This window comes from Danio rerio, chromosome 5 (assembly GCF_052040795.2).
Source record: "Danio rerio strain M-AB ecotype USA chromosome 5, GRCz13ab, whole genome shotgun sequence".
Taxonomy (NCBI): domain Eukaryota; kingdom Metazoa; phylum Chordata; class Actinopteri; order Cypriniformes; family Danionidae; genus Danio; species Danio rerio.
This window is the reverse complement of record NC_141025.1, coordinates 18,679,907-18,702,500: the sequence shown is the minus strand read 5'-3', so window position 1 is coordinate 18,702,500 and position 22,594 is coordinate 18,679,907. Positions and strand designations below refer to the sequence as shown.

General features: G+C 36.3%; 2 protein-coding genes across 3 annotated transcripts in view; both read left to right on the top strand.

The window, feature by feature from the left end:
• Nucleotides 1-22,594, top strand: part of si:dkey-112e17.1 — a 68,680-nt gene that overhangs the window by 8,298 nt on the left and 37,788 nt on the right. The window lies entirely within an intron of this gene.
• On the top strand, nt 4,878-20,856 carry LOC147843914 (uncharacterized). 2 transcript variants are annotated; one of them, XM_087253357.1, is made up of 9 exons: nt 4,878-4,930; nt 5,668-5,701; nt 6,114-6,160; nt 12,842-13,015; nt 13,199-14,846; nt 14,948-15,034; nt 18,379-18,429; nt 18,724-18,789; nt 19,532-20,856. In XM_087253357.1, the coding sequence occupies exons 1-9, from the start codon at nt 4,916-4,918 to the stop codon at nt 19,636-19,638; spliced, it is 2,229 nt and encodes a 742-aa protein (XP_087109483.1). In that variant the 5' UTR covers nt 4,878-4,915; the 3' UTR covers nt 19,639-20,856. The 2 variants fall into 2 exon arrangements, with proteins under 2 accessions (XP_087109483.1, XP_087109482.1); XM_087253356.1 differs by having other exon boundaries at nt 12,842-14,846.

The following is a 22,594-nucleotide window of genomic DNA, read 5'->3' as shown; positions in this document are numbered from 1 at the left end:
ATGCATGCTTTTTTTATACCCTTGCATTTTTTCACATTTCAATAAAATTCTAGCTGTATAGCGCATTTCACAATAATTGTCATTCACAAAAGATGCACGTTATTGGATTACAGTTGACATTCAAGAATTTAAGGATATGTGTATAATGTGAACATTATATCCGCTTGTGAAGTTGTGACATATCGGTGACATATGGAAAACTGTTTTCAGTTCCAAGCTGCTACTCATTTGAATTGAGAAAATATTTGTTTATGACTACTTTTTAGTCATATTACACATTAAAGTTAATTTTATATAAAATCATAGCGTACAAATAATTCTCTGGGCTTGCTGCATCACAAATACCAAAATTTTATCAGGTAAAGAAATATTAATCACTTTCTGGCCATCGGATATTAGGCATGGATATATATTGCGATTTTGTGATTTTCAAAAGTATTACATCGATTTCAAAACCTTTATTATTTGATGTGTCTCACCATACACTTTGATAGACCGCCTGGACCTGGAAGCTGCTTTGGGTGATGTTACAATTAACAAGTGGATATAAACATAGTTAACCTGCAGTTATGTAGTAAATAGCATGGCTGGGCAATATAACAAAATTGCAATCTCGATAATTATTTTTTATTATGAACGTTAACGATATATATGTCGATGTAAGTTGTTAATGCTTCCTCTTTTAAAAGAGTATCCCAACCATGACTGGAGGCAGAAAGTGCTGCTGGCGGTAAAGTGAAGCGAGCATGCAAAACAATACTGGGTAACGCAGCATGACCTTTTTTTTGGGAATCCCTAATATCAACACAATTATAGTTTCCTATTGTTGCATATTTCTGCTGTGTGATTGGCTCTTATGATTAAAATTGAGTAAAAATGTCCAGAGCTTATCATCTTTATCAACGTAAATTTGATTTCAATCTGGCATGTTTTTGCTTATCGGCTCAGCCCTAGTATAAAGTGTCCTTCCAAAAAATGCAGTGCCTACATGTTCAATAAAGAGCAATTAATTCTTTCTTCATTTATATCTATTTAATGTCTTGTCATTTACACTTCTATTTGAAAGTTCTCTGTTTTTAAGCTTTTTTTTTTTTGTATGTGCAAAATTTTCATCCAAATGTCACTGTAAAATACTGTCATCTTTCTGTCCTGTTGGCTTCATTATGCAGTGGCAGCCTATGACTGATGTAACCGGTTGTAACACATCATCACGGGCTCTCTGTGCCTGGAACAGTCTCACTTTTCACAACCAATAAATAGCCGTGCTCCTCTCCCAGCCCCCTTGCAGGGGCCCATAGCATGTTTATGGGGGACTCACGGGGTGTTTGTGCAATTCAGTGTGTGTGTGTGTGTGTGTGTGTGTGTGTGTGTGTGTGTGTGTGTGTGCGAACGGGGCTTAAGCTCTCTGCTTGCACAATTTCAGTAGTCATATTGTCAGCTCATATTATCTCTGAAACTTCTGTTGTGAAAACACTCTGACGCTATTAAAGGGAACGGGTAAAGAACAGGGTAGAAACTTTGCTTCTAAATGACTTCTTACTTTTTAGATTTTTGTATTCCGAACAGTACAGATAATGTTGTTGGGACAAGCAGGAGTGTGTCATTGGAAATATGACAAACTAAAGAAATGTTTACTGGGGTTAAATAAGGGGGCAGCTGTGTGTGTGTGTGTGTGTGTGTGTGTGTTCTTGTTTTTATATCCCGGTGGGGACTTAAACCTGACTGCACACAGCCTCATGGGGACTCATGTCACCGTGGGGACCTAAATTGAGGTCCCCACGGGCAAAGCCTCACTAGACCCTCCCAAATAGTGTTAGGACACACCCCATGCATTTTCTCTAATGTCCTCTTGGGGATCATTTTCAAGAGAATATTCTGTGTGACTGTGTATCTATGCGCCCCTGGGGGTCACACAGAATATTGCAGTCCCCACCACGTCATTGTTCTGGAAAAGTGTGTCACTTTGTCTCCACTCTATAGCGCCCCCTTACTTGTCTTCAATTATTACATTAACTGTTGATGGACCAGCATAAAAACTATTTAATACATTATATTACAAGGCATCAACTGATTAGAATATATTAGATATGTTAAAAATTATGCTCTTTATTCAATTTATTGTAGATCTAACAACAGATTCCAAATATCCATTATGTGTTCAGGATATAAATATCCATTATTGATAAATAAATCAAAAGGAGTATAGCCAGTATTTCACTCTTGTATTAATACATTACCAGTTAAGGTTAAAATATTTTAGTGTGGTTTATTGTAATACTCAGTTCATATGCAATGGTATTACTCTATGCATCTATATTTAAAAAACTAAAGTTTGGCTTTGCCTAGATTAGCCTACATTTTATTAAAATAAACACAGGGTTTATTTCTTCCTTCAGACTTTAATGAGAAAATCACTATTGACTGTAAATGAGAACACAGAGAAGAGACTTGTGTCCTTATGGAGACCTATAGCCAGGTTAGCTTGGAAGAATAAATGATGCGAGAACACAGAACATAAACAGAATATACCTGGCCCGGCTGAACCATGTTACTAATAAACATGGGTCAAAAAATTAAGTTTTGACCTACTGTTAGGTTGAATTGGTCGGCTACAGTAGGCTACATCTGTCTTTGTGAAGTTTAAGCATGTGAACAATGTGAAATAAATAGATCTGAATAAAGTTTAAAAACCTGTTCCAGCATCAAGACAGGGCTGCCATAGGGAATGAGCAAGTATAGGGGCAATGGCTGATTCAAGCATGCTATAGTGTCTGCGTTACACAAGGAGCAGCAAAAAGGCCAAAGTGCAGGACCGGTCATCACAGTACACAAGTTTTAGCTTAGTCCTTTTAGCAGAGCTGTCAATGGATATAGCATCTGCTTCAAGAGGGCCAGTACTTCTTACATCAGGTGCCTGGACATGATGGGCTTCTGCCATAAACATAGCAGCACATTGACTTCTGTGATTCCAAATGTTAAATGTCTACAGGGACCAAATCGTTATGGTTTTTTACCCTCACAAGGGTTACATAAATCCTGGAAATAATGAACAATGTCTCTTTATCACAATAGTCTATGGGAATTTACATGTACAGTAGATTTACATACATAAAACATTTTATTTCTAAGTTAAGGATTTCTGTATATTCTTTCAAGAATTATGGGAGTATTAAATTATGGAAGACACTTTTATGCCATCCTAAAGGTGGATCTAGCTTAAGAGAAGGCAGTAGCAACAGAAGTGCTGACATGGTTTCAGACCTTGTTTAGAACATTACAACTAAGTGTGAAAAGAGAGATAGTTTGCTTTCATTTTAAGGATGCCGTTAATGAGCTTCAAAATTAATACAGACTGTTTCTCAGGACATCAAGGAGAACAACAGCTCTGAATCACTTTCTGTTCTGTTTTACACCTTTCATTTCAATCACTTCTAAGTATCTAAGTAAACTGTGCATTTAAATAACACAATAATAACAGTAAACAACTTCAGTTACTTCTGGTGTTGTGTTGAAATAATTTGAAACTAGCAGGAAGAATCAGGTTCATGGACCTACAGTATGAGGCCATCTTTAGATGTCAGCTCTCTCCCTCCACACAGTAAAGTGTAGATAGGATACAAGGCCGGCCGGAACTGCAAATACACATCAATACAGAAGCATTTTTTATGACACTGTATAACAATAATTTATATTTTTACAGTACTGTGACGGTTAGGGTGGTTGTAGACATTAATGAAATACTATTTATTGGGTAATTTAATAGATAATATAAATCATATTCGTTAACTTCCGGCCACAAACGTATCTGATCCAGCAACAACCCCTACACACTCTTGCTTCACTCGCTCTGCTGCTAGACTCTCTTTAAGAGCAGTGTAGGTGCTGTGAGGCTCTCTGGAGCTACCATCACGTAAGCTATTATACCTGCTCAGGAATATTCCCACAAACCATTTCATTTTGCCACACTTTCTATTAGATAGGCCTGTGATGTGCTGGTATCAGTAGTTGAAGATGAACAAACCATTTTAAGGGCCTTGCATTTATTTAGGCCTGTTTGCCTTAAAGAATACCATAAAGATGTAGTTAGATGGTATTACATGCTCATATTAAATTGACTGGACATATTAAAGAGTTTTGATAATGATGTTCAGATAAGTTGCAATAAACAGTAGTTTATTCCCTTTTAATAATAAAGTAATGGATGTATGTAGGTGTGCATGGTCAATGCATCACATCTAATACATTTATCTGGTCCAAAATGTTAAATTACCAAATGTTGGTATTATAATAAAACATAATGGACACATAATGGCAGTTTATTCCGCTATGGCGACCCCAATCAGGGACTAAACATGAATGAATGAATGGAAACATAATAAAACACATGTTGTATTATTTACACCCTGACAGCAGGATTGAATGCCTTTATTTATTACAAGTGTTTGTAATAGTTCATGAATTTTTTTTTTGTGAATTCTTTAATAGTTCTAAATGGGATCCATTTATTTATGTGTTGTCAGAATACAGCATTTAATAATAAGGGGGTTCTTTGTATCTTAATTATAACTTTTTTTCGTTAAGCTATTAAAATTCCCTTATACCATAATGCATTTATTTAGTTAGAGCAAATATGTTCGGGTAATAAGCTGAATAATTTCCAGTAAAAGTTCGACTGACACATTAGAGCTGTCAGTGCTGGATTGCTGCTGAAGGCCATCCGCTGTGTATGCATGCGCCAGACCGCGGTTCAGTCGGCGACCCGCGCTAAAGCAGCGCGGGAGAGTGTGTGACATTACACGTGACCGGAGATTTTGCGTCCCCACCGCGACCATCCCCTCCCCCCCACACACACACCTGCGACACAGCAGGACAGGGTCAGAGAGGATGCTGTGAGTAAAGGCGCGAAGACGTCAACATGTCTGAAGGACAGGTAAGTTTATGATTTGTACGATCACTTCAATATATGCGAATGTTTATGTTTATGTATTGTTTGCAACTATATTATATCATAAAAATCGCGTTATTTTATGTATCAAGCGCTTTTGATAATCGGCATAATCTCGAAGCTGCTTTGCAGAAAGTACAGATTAATGTATCAAACTGACAATAATATTAGTTAGGGTAACTTTAACTGTAACGTTAAAGTTAGTTTCTTACGATCGCGTTTTAAGCCAAACGTTGGAATTGCTAAGAGATTTTGCAATTTAACTGTACATTAAACGTTTACTGTATTTGCGTACATTTACGTATAATCTTCGTTTACTTTTGAAATATTGTTTGAATTCATGTTCTTGCCAGACTGCATATTTTTACCAAGATGTTTTGATCATTTTTGTTATTGTTAACGTTAGCGACCTGCACGTGCAGCAGGCCTCTGGCCAGGCAAAATCTATTTACTTTTATCCACAAAAATAGGAATGTTGTTCTTCAGTAATGCAAGAGACAATTTAAATTAATTCAGTACAATATTTCTAGTTTTTATAAGGGAGTTTTCTAGATTAAAAAAATGCGAATTTTCAGTCAAATGTCATGAATATGTCTAGTCTTATTTCACAGTGTTAAATATTTAATTATTGTCAAATTATACTACAGTATTGCAGTTGTAATGACAGTATAAGGTAATGTTAGAGCATGATGTTTGACTGATTATCACACTTGTGCTTGCAGGACGATAAAAGTGACAGATGCTCTGGATGCACAGGTAACGTTAAGATCATGAATTGTCCTGTTAGCTAGTACTCAAAATAATCCTTACATATAAGAATCATACTCCACTTTTTGAGCCAGACTAACCTGAGTTTAACTTTGTTAGAGCACAACCTTTAAATAAAAGAAATATCCAGCATAATCGTGCATTATTTTAATGGTTAACTAAACATAGACATTATTTTTTAAGTGTTCTGTGTGTTGTTGAAAAGGCTTTAGCTAAGTCTTCTGGATTTGTTATCCTATAGTGATATTTATTTTAAGGGTTTTAGAACTGTAACTAGTACAAGGAAACAAACCAAAAATGTATTGAAGTTTTACTGAAATGAATGTTTTACTTTAGTATGAACAGCCATATTGGCATTGTTCATTGTCAACCTGAATAACATTCCTGTCATCTGTGACAGAATTTGCAGTGGATGAGGTGACAGCTTGTGCTAAAGAAGAGACAAAGGTAAGCAGCCACTAGTGATTCATAGAACTGTATTTTTCAACATCTAAACTCTCCAAAGCCATCACAAGTCATTAGCCGCATTTCTATGGAGCTAGATTTGTTTTTTTATTATTCAATCAAAAATATTTAGTTTTAAAGTAAAATTAAGTATGTTGTAATTAAAGAATTAAAGATTTCAAATAAAAAACACGTTTATTTAAAAAACTTATGTCAATGATAATAAAATATTTTGGATTGCAAAAATAAACACTTGTCCTATTATGCAGTTACCACAATTTTCATTGCATACTCATTAATTTTACTCTCTTTTCTGCTGTCTTTTATTGCACATCTAGAATCTTTGCTTGCAGGTTGAAATATTTTGCTTGTGAGTTGAAAAGTTTTGAACCCTTGAATGCCGGGGTTAATTTTGTGTCTTTATTACTCAAACAAACATATGAAGTTTGACCAAAAGTAGGTAAAATGCAATTAAAAAATTAAAGATTTTAAATAATAAAAAAACATTTATTTAAAAAAATTCACACTACAAAAAATAAACTATTGCCATGTTATGCGGTTACCACCAGATTAATGCACTGTGTGCTCATTTATTTTGCTTTCGGTTTTGTTTCACTTTTTGCGAATCTAAAATTTTTGCTTTTGAGTTGAAAAGTTTTGCGAGTTGAAAACTGCAGCTCAGTGGGCGGGATCTTCTGAAACACCTTATTCTATTAGTCATCTTGATTGAGGTCACAGATTGGCCAGGCCCATTACATTTTCGCACGGTTGGAATGGACTGCCTTGCCTTCTGTGACAGGAGCGAGCTATGGCGAGCAGCAGGTCTTCTTCAAGGTAGGTTAACTGAAACTGTATAATAACTTGTGTATTACCATACATATTTCCCATCTAAATATGTTACGACTGCTAGTATTAAACTCTGTCTAGTCAGATTAGCTGTAAGTCCACCAATATAATCTGGATGCAGATGCGATGGAGAACACAGTTGTGCACGTCTCAGCTGTGCACATACTTTTGAACACATGTATTGTTTTATTTATATATATATATATATATATATATATATATATATATATATATATATATATATATATATATATATATCTTATATCTCTAATATATATATATATATATATCTTGCACATATTTCATCTAATGTTAGTCAATCGAGAGTATTCATCAATATCACTGACTAGACAGAGTTTAGGAAAATGTGGATGGTAATATACAAGTTATTATACTTATCTTGAAGAAGACCTGTTGCTCGCTCTGGTCACTAAAGGAGTCCAGTACAATCGCGTGAAAACGCTATATATATATACATGAGATGGACTGTAAACTCATTTTTAAAAGGTAGATTTAGGTCGCTGCCACGATTTTATGTTAAATTATAGCTGACAGGCATTTTTTAACATCCCTACTACTACTGTATTATTACTTAAACCGTATACCGTATAAAAAATACGTATATGTTGGCAAATGCACTACTAAATAAATGTATCTTCTACACATATCTTCCACATAAAAATATAATTTATACAGACACATGCTATAGTGCTTTACTATACTGCAGTAAAGTGTATTATACCATTTATGTAACAGTATTTTTGTTATTAAAAGCTACAGCTGGGAAATATTTTAGCTGAATTAATAAAATAAAATAAAACATTTATATTTCTTCAATGCAAAATAAATTCCAGAAAGGGAAACAATAAATGTATAAAAAAATACATTTAAAATCACTTGTAAAAAGTCAAAATCTACTATTGTCGAAATCCGACACAATTCCAGAAAATAATTCAACACACATCAGGTGGTGATTGATGAGTTTAGTGAATAAATGTCTGGTCAGTCAGTGCAGATGTTGATGTCTAAGTAGACAATGCAGATGGAGACGCCTGTGGAATCATTGTGGATGTTGATTCGTTGATTTAAGACAGTGTAGATGTGGACATCGCAGGAGTCAAAGCAGATGTTTTACGACCGCTAAGACTGAGTGATCAACCTGTAAGGATAAATTGAAGAAACAGATGAGAAAATTGTTCTGATTAATGTAATATTTATAATCCACATATCTCTCGTGTCTATGTATTGTTGTTTTATAAATACATTTATTAATTTACAACTGATTTATACCAGTTCCTTTAAAGACCAAATATTTGCAATAATGCCTAAACAAATTATATAGCGAAGATCACCTGCAAACTGCCCTGTTACTTTTCAAAACGACTTTAACATTGTATATTGTGTTACTAACATTTGCAAACTCTTTACTAACATGGTTTATCACTCAGTAACTGAGCATTTTTTAAGGAAATCAGAAAGCTTATTATGAAGTGTGCACCTCTCCAACGTTAATTCTTTACTAACATAATTGTTCTTAATATATATATATATATATATATATATATATATATCTCCAGTAAAATCATTAATTACTGCTTTGTAATAAACCCAAAGATGTTAGTAACACATCAGTTATAATGTTGGGTTAGTGGTAAGTCAGTTTACAAATGTAGCGTGTTGAAGTAGTGCACATTTTACAACAATGTTCCTAATTCCCTCAACTAATGCTTTGCTAGAGATAAATCATGTTAGTAAAAAGTCTACAAACATGAATGACATGCCTGTTGAAGAATGTGAGCTGTTCAGTATTTGCTGCATTAAGTAACATTACTATTTGTATAAGTTTCCGTTAACAAAAATGTAGTATTACTGAATAAATGCTGTTTATTTAGTTATGTTATCTAGTAGGGATGTAACGGTATTGTAAATACCGTCATACCGCAATATTAATTTTTTCGATATTACCGAAGTCGCATGACTCGGTAAAACTATAGGTCTCCTGAGAAAATTTGCTCAGGCGAATGAAGCGAACGGGACGTAGCTGAAACTTCATTTCCCATCAGCCCCGGCGTGGCCATAATCCTTTGCGGTCTGTTGTCGCTACAGATCCAGTAATGCGGAAATGGAGTGTGCTGCTAGTAGCGGAGATGAAAAAAAGATGGAAATGATCGAACCTAAAGCAGGTGTTGTCGCCGCGCGCGTGCTGAATAGCGGTGCTGTCGCGCGCGTTCTGATCAGCTGTGTTGTGGCGCGCGTATTGTAAAGCGCCGAGGGGGGGTTGAGCGCGCATATTCAAGAGAGGTGTTGTCGCGCGCCTACTGAAGGGCTGGATTGGACGGAGGGTGTGTCGCGTCGCGGGGGCACTTTTGATCGTTTTGGAAGGGCATTTTCTATCCAAGACTAAAAAGGGCATGTGCACTGCACAGGTTGAGCCCTATGTTTGCACGTGCCTGCAAGTTGGGGAATACGACTAATAAAAGTCATGGGGACTGCAGAAACACAGCACACTGTTCAGATTGATTCAGACATTGACTTGTACCGCAAAGAGACCTCTATCTCACTCATGATTTGTCTTCTCAAGTGGGGGAAAGACAATGCACAATGTTACCCCACTGCTGTCAACCTGGGCCAAGTCATATCTCTCTTGTTCCAGAAACCTCAGTCCCAAATGAGAGGGTTTTTTTCTGTTGCAGGGGACATTGTAAATGCCCAGAGATACCAGCTTTTACCAGATTATAATTATATGATAATTTTCCTTTAAACCCATCTCTATCTAAGTGAGTGAATGATTAAATGTTGAATGTGATGAGTTTTCAACAATACTAAATTGAAACTTTATTTTTTTACATGGTTTAATATTTTTTTGTTATTAAAATTGAAGTTAGTGTTTCAAAGCTTACAGATAGATGGCTAATTTGTATGTCATTGACACTTTTGGCACTTTTTTTGGAGTATTTTCAAAAGTTTTTTTTTTCCTGTAAATGATTCAATAAATACCGTACCGTGACATTCATACCGAGGTATTACCGAACCGTGAAATTCTGATACCGTTACATCCCTATTATCTAGTCAGTGAACAAATACATTATTGTATTTGTCCATAAACATTGGCTAATTACATCAAGCTGTTAATATAAGCAGATACAATAGAACATGACTAAGTTAACAAAGTTTATGCTAAACAAACTCGTTCACCATCATTTTTTAACTTATGCATTAATATGTTTAGTTAACATTAACAAAGATTAATTATTGCTTAACAGATATCCTGTTCATAATTAATTCAAGTTAACTAATGTATGAACTAACATTTATATGCGAAACGAAATATACTAAATAAATATTTGTCACGTTTGTAATGAAATATACATACACTGAGTTACTACATTTTCTAACAGTGGAGAATAAATATGATGCTCCAGTTCAAAGAGACAGTAGCTTTTGTCTGGAAACTAACTGAAGATTAATGGTTGCCGAGAATGTATCCCAGTCTGTTTGCAGACCTACTGTACACCTGGCCATCATCTACAGACAAAAAGCCTGACTTTAATGGTACATCAATGTATATTTTCCAAAATACACTGGCCTTGCGTTGTCCTTTACAACTGTACAGTACTGATGGCCGACAGCTAATGTTAGTTTATCGAGAGAATTCAAAAATATCACTGACTAGACAGAGTTTAATACTAGCAGTCGTAACATATTTAGATGGGAAATATGTATGGTAATACACAAGTTATTATACTTTACTTTATATAGTTTCAGTTAACCTACCTTGAAGAAGACCTGCTGCTCGCCATAGCTCGCTCCTGTCACAGAAGGCACGGCAGTCCATTCCAACCGCGCGAAAATGTAATGGGCGAGGCCAATCTGTGACCTCAATCAAGATGACTAATAGAATAAGGTGTTTCAGAAGATTCCGCCCACTGAGCTGCAGTTTTCAACTCGCAAAACTTTTCAACTCAAAAGCAAAAATTTTAGATTCGCAAAAAGTGAAACAAAACCGAAAGCAAAATAAATGAGCACACAGTGCATTAATCTGGTGGTAACCGCATAACATGGCAATAGTTTATTTTTTGTAGTGTGAATTTTTTTAAATAAATGTTTTTTTATTATTTAAAATCTTTAATTTTTTAATTGCATTCTACCTACTTTTGGTCAAACTTCATATGTTTGTTTGAGTAATAAAGATACAAAATTAACCCCGGCATTCAAGGGTTCAAAACTTTTCAACTCACAAGCAAAATATTTCAACCTGCAAGCAAAGATTCTAGATGTGCAATAAAAGACAGCAGAAAAGAGAGCAAAATTAATGAGTATGCAATGAAAATTGTGGTAACAGCATAATAGGACAAGTGTTTATTTTTGCAATCCAAAATATTTTATTATCATTGACATAAGTTTTTTAAATAAACGTGTTTTTTATTTGAAATCTTTAATTCTTTAATTACAACATACTTAATTTTACTTTAAAACTAAATATTTTTGATTGAATAATAAAGAAACAAATCTAGCTCCATACATTTCCACTGTTGGGCTAGTGCGAGCCAGGGCTTTTATCGGGCCGGGCTGAGCCAATAGTCCGAGAGCTTGAGCAGTGAGGCTGAAATTATGTCGCGTTTCCACTGTCAGGCCAGTGACTTGCAGTGCAGAATGCAAACCTATTAAATGCATTAAGTGATGTATACGCATAGGCCTATGTATATTTATTCATTATATTAGTTTACTTGCTGGCCGACTGCTGGCATCGTGCATCGAGTGGTCTCGCCACTAACAGAGGGATGACCGAGCGCACCAGCCATAATATAAAACAAGAAGAAGGTAGTTTCTCTTTCGCTCACCCAAAAATGCTCTGTTTGCACGATTTGATTAATATCATCATCTCCAAATACTTTATAAATAATATTTCAAAACTCCTCCATTGTTTATTGTTTTTAGAAAATATCTTTTTTTCCAGATAGGCCTTTGTAAAATGAAAGTTAAAAATGGCTTGAAACCGTTTAATTTATTTGTATTATATATACCTAAATTGATATAGCTTTTATTTTATAATGGTTTATTTATTTAATGTTTTTATTATATACAATATTTCTTTAAATTAATTTAATATAGCTTAGGCTATTTTGTCTAGATGTAATATGATATTATTGTGTTGAGTTGATACGTAATTTGTACGTAACAGCAGCAACGTATGTACGTAACATATTTTATATTATCTCCAAAATAAATATACCCAGCCGTTCACAGCATCTGCAGAGCAGTGAAGTGAGCACTCGTTCGTCGATCTCTCACACACACATACACGCATTTAAATATTTTTTATGTGAAGGCGTATACAAAAACTTTAAATGAGGAACGCGAGAAAATTTCTTTTTTGATTTCAAAGTGTCAAACAAAGGTTAGTTGTGTTAAATGATTCAATTTGATTGGTGAGTCTTATGTTAAGTATGATTTGTGTTTTCACCATGCCATCAAAACTTGTTATTTTCAGTTTGCAGTGCTCTAGTCAGCAATTGGCCCCCAAATTTGGTAGTGTGTTAGCATGCACTAGAGCACCTGTGCCAGATTTCAGCACTGTGTTTAGTATGCAGTCTAGACAGTGAGCCACAGTTATAGTTTACCCCAAAAATTGTATTTGTTTTCTATTTACTTAGCCTCAAAAGGTTAAAAACACAGTTTTTTCTTTTTAGCACAAAATAAGATATATATTTTTAAAATGTTACAAACTGGTAGCCTGTCATGACTACCAGCGATTCAGTGGCTGCAGATATACACATAATTTTAAGATGTCGTTGGTCTTGTCACTTCTGATTTCTAACTTGTGGCTTTTATTTGTAGCTTAACAAGAAAATACTTGGTTATGCTTCAGAAGAATCTTCATCAAGATCAGATATCAGTGAGGATGATTACGTGCCAGATACTGAAGAGTCTGACAGTAACACTTCAGAAAAAGTAGAGAGTTTAGTAAAAAAGATAAGTAATAATAAGAAAAAGGTAAAGTCAACTTCAAATGTTCCAGCATGTAAAAAAAGACGTGTGTCTCCTTCACAATCCTCTGCATCTGACAAACAGGACACTTCACTTCAATCTTCTTCATCAGGAGAACATGAAGAATCACATTCACCCAATAATCTTAATGTGAATGTCATGATGCTCAAAAAAAAAAAAGATGGAGCCAGACTATATAACAAAAAGTTTTACTGCCTATTCTGCTTCAAACCATTCAGTAAAATCGCACGTCACCTAGAGTCTAAACATAAAGATAAGCCAGAGGTGGCAAGAGCGATTGCTTTTCCGAAAGGCTCTAAAGAGCGAAAAATACAGCTGAGTTTGTTAAGGAATAAGGGGAACCGATGTCATAACGCTCAGGTACTCAGTGAAGGAAGAGGAACGGTGATTCCTAAACAACAATCCACTGCACCAGTAAATGCAAGTGATTATTTGCACTGCATTAACTGTTCAGCGTATCTGAAGAGAAAATCGCTATGGCGGCATATGCAAAGATGCCAGCTGAGCCAGAAAATTAACAAAATGAAGCCAGGGAAAACTCGTGTTCAGTCACTTTGCTCATATGCTGAACCTGTTCCAGACAGTATAAGTGAAAGGTTTTGGAAAATGGTGCTTGATATGCATGACGATGAGATAACCCATGTTGTCCGCAAAGAGAAAATCATACTGAAATTAGGGCAACATCTCTTCAATAAGCATGGCCATGATGTTACGAAGCATGAATACATCAGGCAAAAAATGCGTGAAACTGGACGTCTTGTCCTCGAAGGGAAAAAAAATGGTAAGCTGAAGGAGGTGTCTGATTTCTTTATTCCAGCTAATTTCCCTTATGTTATTCAAGCAGTTCACAGTGTAGCTGGCTTGAACGAAGAGACAAGCACATTTAAAACACCATCTTTAGCACTGAAGTTAGGGCACAACCTCAAGAAGATGGCCAGCATTATTGAGTGTGATGCCATGATGGCAGATGATAAGAATAGTCTTAGCAACGTGCAAGCCTTCAAGCAAATATGTGACACTAAATGGAGTGAGTGTGTGTCATCCCAGGCCCTTCGTAATTTGAGTGAAGTTAAATGGAACTGTCCACAGCTTCTTCCGTTTGCGGAAGATGTGAAGAAAATGCATCAGTATCTTGACTGCCAAAGTAAGGCATATCAAGCAAGACTTGAGGAAGAACAAAGTATGAAGCACTGGGCAGAACTTGCCAAAGTCACGCTTTGTCAGGTGATACTATTTAATCGAAGAAGGGAAGGAGAGGTGTCTAAGATGTCACTTAATTCGTTTACATTAAGGGACACATCCTCAACTCATCCGGATGTTGAGCTTGCTCTGTCCGATCTAGAGAAGTCACTTTGTAGTCATTTTCAAAGAATCGAAGTCCGAGGAAAACGTGGCAGAAAAGTCCCCATTTTGCTCACTCCTAATATGGTCGTCTCAATGGAGTTGTTGGTGAAGACTCGCCGCAGCTGTGATGTGCCAGATGAGAACGTCTTTATGTTCGGAAGACCCCAAGCTCTCACTTTCTTCAGAGGATCTGACGTCATTCGTAACATAGCAAAAAGCTGTGGAGCAAAGCACCCCGAGGCATTGTCCTCCACCAAACTGCGAAAGCACATGGCCACTATGTCTAAGGTGCTAAACTTAAAAGAGAATGAAATGGATAACCTCGCAGATTTTTTAGGGCATGACATCAGGGTCCACAGGCAATATTACAGACTTCCTGAAGGCACATTGCAGCTAGCAAAAATTAGCAAAGTCTTGATGGCCATGGAACGAGGACAGCTTTCACAGTTTAAAGGACAGAATTTGGATGAAATCCAGATTGATCCCCAAGGTAAAGTATTCCTGGGTTATTACCGGGAACACCAGCATTAGTTATAGACAATTGTTGAATGTTATTCAAAAGTTGTTGCCTAATAATTTTGTCTGTTATAGAGAAACTTTTGCTAGACAGTGATGGATCCGAGTCTGAAAATGAGATTGAGTCAACTGGAAATGGTGCCTCACCTTCAAATTCAGCAGGTACTGTATGTGTAATGTGTGTTATTTGTTTTGTGCTTAGCAAGGAATAATGACCACAAACATAGTAAAATAAAAGCAAATGTATGGTTTATTGTCATGTATTGTCAGTGTTAAGGCTTGTACCTGTCATGGAAGAAAAGTGAAATGAAACTCAGTATTAAATCATGTTTGCTACTCTCCATAATAATGTCCTCCTGCTGACATTGTTGTTGCTGTTGTGTTTATCATACAGCTCTTAGTGTTTAGACACCTGTGAAAAATGCAGCTCCACAGTCATCTTTCCTCTGTGCATTATCTTCATTGCATGAAAGTGAAAGTGTGTTCGCCTAAACATGGAGGAAATCACTTCTGCTGTTTACACACATCATTCACTTTTCTTTTCAGCTTGCTTTTAGTCCCGAAAAAAAACATTAAGGACAACATATTCTTAAAGCACACAGCACAATAAGTGACAATTAAAATTATTATTTTAAACATTCTCATTAGTAATGATCTTATTAAATTCTCAATGTTCTTCAACTGAAAGGAAATGATGGGAAAGGTGGAAAATGGTACACATTACTTGGGAAAAAAAACTGGGTGTCATTGCTGTAGTCATGCACACAGTGAGACTGGAGACAGGATAAATCAAGAGACCAGGGGCCTCATGTACGAAGACTTGCGTGGAAATCATACTAAAACACAGAAAAAAAATTCAGATGTATGAAACACTGCGTACGCTAAATCTTGCGCATATTCTGTTTGTACATCTGAATGAACGTGAAACTGAGCGCAACATGCACGAGCACAAAACCCCTCCCTGCCTCCTCCCCCGTATGAATATGCTAATGACTCTACTTTGGCAAAACCCAACGAAAAAGTAACGGCAAAATGAAGCAAAAAAAGGAACTTTGAACAGAATGTGAATGTGAGGTGCTGTTTTCGGAGGTAGACCAGAGAAAAACTGTTTTATTTGCAAGTTTGTCCTCCAGAATTAATAACAAAAGAAAAAAATAGAGTGGGAGAGTTTAGCTGATGCGGTTAACAAAGTTAGGTCTGAACATCGCACTGAGTGGAGCAGGTAATCATTATTGGCCTGTTGCTTATTTTAGAGTCTTTGTGTGCAGGTAGTGGTATTAATCTAGGAGAACACAAAAAACAATGAGACCAGGACACAAAGAACCAACAACAGCAAACAGGTAAGTAGCAATGGGTGAGTCAGGTAAGTTCATTGGTGTGAACCGTAGATCAAACTCTGGGTAAGAGCAGAGTGACTGTTAATAAAAGGAACTGATGAGGGAGCGCAGAGGTGCGATAAAAATGTAAGCAGGGGATTTTGATCGGATTGATTAGGATTCAGGTGGGGAAGGTGGCTGTGGTGACTGCCTGAGATTACAGTCTTCTCCAGAGGAGGCTCCTGATACCCTTATGTGATGTTGGGTACGGATGGAGCTGATAACATCTTTGGCCACTGGCATCCACTGTGCCACCAATACCAAGCTTGCAGGAGCCAGAGGGTCTTCTACTGCCTCAGAGGGTCTTCTACTGCCCTGGTTTGTAGGCAAAGATGTTATAAGACCGCTGTGATGTGCTGGCACTATTTGGCCAAGTTAAGGGAGTTAATCAGGATGTCTTCAATATAGACAATAACAAAACAATGGAGGAACTCACAAAACACCTTGCATAATGAAAGATGGCTGGGAAGATGGAGAGTACATACAGCATGACCTGGTACTTGCAGTACCAAAAGGGTTGACGAAAGCTGTCTTTTACATCTTCCAGTCGGTAAGTAAGGCAACTGGACTACCTGGGAGTTCAGTGTGTGGTATTTAATGCTCTTCATCTGCTTCAGAACGCAGCAGCACGAGTGGTCTTTAATGAAGCTAAAAGAGCACATGTCACTCCACTGCTCATCTGTTTGCACTGGCTGCCAGTTGCTGCTCGCATCAAATTCAAAGCTCTGATGTTTGCCTACAAAGTGACTTCTGGCTTTGCCCCTTCTTATCTGCTCTCACTCCTGCAGATCTATGTGCCCTCCAGAAACTTGCGTTCTGTGAATGAACGTCGCCTCGTGGTTCCATCCCAAAGAGGAAAGAAATCACTTTCCCGAACTCTCGCATTCAATCTGCCCAGTGGGTGGAATGAACTCCCTAACTGCATCAGAACGGCAGAGTCACTCGCTGTCATCAAGAAACGACTAAAAACTCAACTATTTAGTCTCCACTTCCCTTCCTAATCTGCAATTGCCTCTCTGGCTCCTCCACTAATAAAAAAAAATTACTAATGTTTTTGCTTCTTATACTTTCTTTACAGACCTGAAACTTGCCTACAGCACTTATTCACTGTTGCTCTTATAGTTGTGTAAGTTGCTTCCTTGTCCTCATTTGTAAGTCGCTTTGGATAAAAGCATCTGCTAAATGACTAAATGTAAAATGTAAATGTAATGCAATAATGGAGACTTCCATTGTTTTTGCCCACAAAGAAGAACCTGGAAGCAGGCAGTGAGATTGATGATCAAGTCCTCCACACACTCATCCATAGCCTTGTGCTCTAGGCAGCAGCTGGATAGTGCAGTCCCATGTCTGATGAGATGGAAGATAAGGGGTTGCCCATTTACTAAAGACCTCCTGTAATGCAGAATACTCTGATGCGACCACTGACATGATTTGGGTATCAGGATTCAACACTGGACGTGGGGCTTGATGAGGCAGTCTATGAATAAATGTCCAGGGGCAGTGCAGAATAAACATACTTCAGCAGGTAGGTGGCATTCAGCTTCTGTGCTTGAGACGTGGGTAAGGTACACTTGCAAGAGATCTGGTACCGGAGTACAGGCAGCATAGGAGGCAAGCTCGTGAGTGGCGTTGGAGATATGGCAAGCAGATAGTGATTGGAATAGGCAATAGGCAGACACCATTACTCAATGGTGTTGTACATCATAATAGCAGAACGAATGTTTGGGTTCAAGCTTTGTTGATAGGTTCTAATGAGCACGGTCTCGTTCCACCCACTAGCTACTGTCAAAGTCTGGTGAGTGAAATTGCCATTGGTGGATGAACCTGGGTGGAAACAGAATAAATGTTTGGAGGTCGAGAGTGCTTCTGTGGCCATACTGAAAGCTTTGAAGGATTGGTTAGCGAAATGAACAAATGTGTTGACAATAACAGGTAAGTAGCAATGGGTAAGTGCAGAGTAATTGGTTATAAAGGAAACTGATGAGGGGTGTAATTAATCAGTTATTAGGGAACTGTGGTCAGGTGTACTGGGATTCAGGTTGGGGAGGTGGCTGTGACAACGGTCTGATATTGGTATTTAAGAGTTATTATTGAAAAATCTTGTGCTAAAAGAGATGTATTGTTTTTCAGAGAAATCAAAGAAGTCTGCTGAGGTTGGACAACACCAAGAACCATCCAAAGGTAATGAGATTTAAATAAAAAAGATGCTTTAAAAACTTCTGACGTTGTTATAATTGTGAATAAAATTCATTCTGTGCACTGCTTTTATGATTTGCCCTTTACTTGCTTTCATTATTTTTCTATTCTATATGTTCTATATTATATATTTTTATATCCTGAGGATGAAGTGAAAATATGTTTTCGACTGCTAATATTTTCTTAAATACATGTGTGACAAATTTACTGCTAATTTACTTAGTAGGTATTCTGTGCCATTACTGAATAATGTTCTCAGTTGTACTCGTATGTTTGTAGGAGGCAAGAATCCTAAAAAACTGCAGCCGACTAGCAAGGACTTGCCGGAACCGCACAGAACAAAGAGTAAGCTGTTTTTTAAAATGTCTTCTGAAATAAGTTGCCCTTTCTGTTTTTCTTCTAAAGTTTATTCATGTACATGCAAGGTAGACGTCACAAACGGATTTCCTTCTAGTCATTATCCATGAATTCAATCAATACTGCCTGCTTCATACTGCGGGCACTTTTATATAGGGGCAGCTGTAATATTACATATACTGTTTAATTAAAGCCTTAAATCATGTTGTTGACTCACAAAGTTGATGCAGAATCACAAAAAAAGTGCTGCATTTGCAGGTACAGTACAGTAAAAAAGTCATAATTAGTCATTTTTTAGCTACTGCTTTTGATCTGTCAAACCTTAGAATCGTATGTAAATGTGGTTTTCTTTGCAGCTGCTTAACTGATTTGAATGTAAACAAATAAAAATCAGTTTCTGAAATTATCTGATTTTTGATAGCATAACATATTCGTTAGCATATGAAAAGTGGCCTGCATGCAGAAGCTCACAAATAACTATTAACTAAAAGTTTTAGACATCTTGCTGTAATTTACGAGAATAGTTAAACTTACATGGTGACTAATTGCAAGCATTTTTTTCCTTTTATTGCTGGGTGATGTAAACATGACAGATTTTCAGCCATCAACTAAATTTTAGCAAAAATGTGTATACAACTTTAAAAACAATGAGACACACTAAAGACCAGGAATTAGTTTTATTTGGTCTTTAAGTCTTTTTTTCACTAATTATGTTTTAAATTTTATTCAGGATCTTCACAAAACGAGCGAAGAAGGTGGTCTTTGGAGGAGATCAAGGCCGTGGAGAAGACAATGATGGAATTCATAATGTCTGGAAAGGTTCCTGGTAAAGCCTAGTGCATGAACTGTATCGAAAGTTCCCCAGCAGCACTTCAAAATAGAAGTTGGGAGGGGGTGAAATTTTATGTAAAAAATCGCATTGATTCCCTAAAGAAAAAGTTGTGAAAGGTAAGGACCTTCATCTAATTATTTTTTTCGTGTTTGCCGGAAGAAAGAAAATATATTACTTAAAAAAATGTGAAAGGTAGGTGAAAGGGCCTTCACCACTGTTTTTTTTTCATGATTGTTGAAAGCAACAAGTTTGATTTCGTTAAAGCAAAAAAATGTAAAACGGCCTTCACCAGTTTTGTCTTTGTTAAAGGCAACATGTATGTGAATCTTGTTTAAGCAAACTCAACATGCATCTGCTTAAAGAGCAGTATACTAAAACGTTCAAGTTAACATTTAAATAAATGTTTAAAACACTAAAACACTTCCGAGTTGTATTGAGTTTTTACATTCTCGTAAATTTGGCTATGTCTCGTTAATTTTTATGCGTATCTCAGAATATCTAATAAAAAAAATGCTTGATAGAATGCCAAGATGCTCATACATTATTTAAATGCACATTAAAACAACATATGTGTACAACTGAGCAGGATAAACATTTTATTTTATTTAAAAAAAGCTAAGGCTTTTTTCTGTTTACACCCTTAGAAATGGTCTATTGTAATATAACATAGAATAAACAGAGAACGCAAGATAAAAGTAAAATTCAATAAAATATAAATGCACACAATTTTCCCTTATAAATAACTCTTTAATAGTTGTCTAAATGTAATTTTTAGTCTTACAGTGACTTATTATAAAAATATGATAATATACTGGTATGTCATATTGACACCTGGTGGTTCCTTGTGGTAAGACAAAATAGCGACGTCCCCACAAGAATAGAAAAACCTGACAAAAATTCATTTTTTTAAACTTCAGAATTCTTGATAAAAAATTATTGTTTTTATGATAAAAAAATCCCCTGGACACATATGAGTTAAAATTATGGCTTAATTGTATTTAGAAATTGCTGTCCCCATAGTTAACCTTCTAGTCACAAGTCCCCATGGGGCACAAAAACAAGTATGTGTGTGTGTGTGTGTGTGTGTGTGTGTGTGTGTGTGTGTGTGTGTGTGTGTGTGTGTGTGTGTGTGTGTGTGTGTGTGTGTGTGTGTGTGTGTGTGTGTGTGTGTGTGTGTGTGTGTGTGTGTGTGTGTGTGTGTGTGTGTGTGTGTGTGTGTCTGTCAGATGGAAAAGTGAGTTCCAGCGTGGTGTTTTTCTCACTGTGAAATGTGCTGTTCTCTGCGACAGCTGTGAGTTTATCTGGCTCTGTTTTCCTCACTCTCACTCAGTGAATCAGCTACAGACTGTTGGTGTTAAAAGTGCAGGAGGCTTGTTTTCAGTTCAAGAGTCACTGTTGCATCAACAGTTTATAGTAGAAACATATTCTGTAATTGAATAAAAATACAGAGAAAAGGGTGAAAAAAGATGATGAGGATGATAATAATAATAATAAACAGAAAAAAAAAAAAAAAAAAAATATATATATATATATATATATATATATATATATATATATATATATATATTTATTATTATCATTATTATATATAATTATGTGGTTTTGTTTTCAAGGCTAGTTTTTAAAGGTTTTGGTATTGTCTTCATTTGTCTTGGTCTCAAATCATAGCTATAAACACCAGATATCGTGTACGGCCCCTTAGCATGCGTCAGTAGCGCCGCCACATTTGTACAGTGCTCCCAGGACAAATGTCATTCAACCGCAGTTAGTCAAGACTAAAGCCAATGTGAAGATGCAGGACTTTAGTGCTGTGTACGGGTGTAGTAACAAGCAAACAAAGAAAACAAAGCATAAAGGTGGAACAGTTAATTTGGAAGATTTAGTTTTTTACATTTTTATATGTTACAAACTTTTGTGCTAAATAAGTATTGATGATAATACAGTCACTTACTGCACTGATCATAAGGAAAGTAGCACCAACTCACACAAAATACTAGGCTTATGCTAGTTTGGTTGAATAAAATCGGCAAACAATGTAAATGAAATATGAAAACAAGATGCTGCTTTGCTAGAAACTTGTAAAATTGTCGTCTAAATGGACGAGTCGTTCATAACGGACATTCTTTCACAAACAAATCGCTCCCTCTGTTAGAGAAGTGAAAGCAGGAGAGGTGTGTTTCAGGACATGGATTAGATCAGATTTAACAGGGAGGGAGGATAATACATTTCCATGCACCCAAACACATGCTCTATGCCCGTGCGATCACTTATCCATCAATGTTAAAAAAGGTAAAATTATAATTTTCGTCATTTAAAAGAAATTTGCATACTGACCACCGGGAAAACTCCCAATCATAGATTTATGTATATATGTGTACTGTATATATCTTTGGCTCTGGATAGCCAGTCCTCTACTGCACCTTGGTCCCACATTTATTTAAAAGGAGCGCTACCCTGTGCTAAAATGGCAGCTCTACTGGTGCATTCCTTCCAAATGTAAATATCTATGGTCTCCAATTAAGAGGACTTTTAAGGGTTTATTTCATAAACAGTCAAGAGTAGAACTGCACATATTTTGGTACAATATATAATTTAGTCAGTTTAACATCATTGATTTTAACATCATTGATTGGGTTTAAAGCTTACAGCTTATAAAAATATGACTCGGTATTATTATATAATATAATTGGGCAATAAAATAATAATAATATCAATCATAATCGGTTAAAAATAAAAGGTTGTTAATGCTGGTGCTTGCATTCTTTTGCAGTGATATAGTAAATTATTATTAAAATTTCATTGCCATCTGAATCTGCATTTAGATTCTATGGGAAACCCCCAGGGCTATTATGTAGTGTCATCTGTGCACACATGTGAAGGTTAGATGTCCAAAACTGCTTATATCACATAGTATCACTTTATAGCTGCCTCTTTATAGTGTTTCTAACCTGCCCAGAGGGT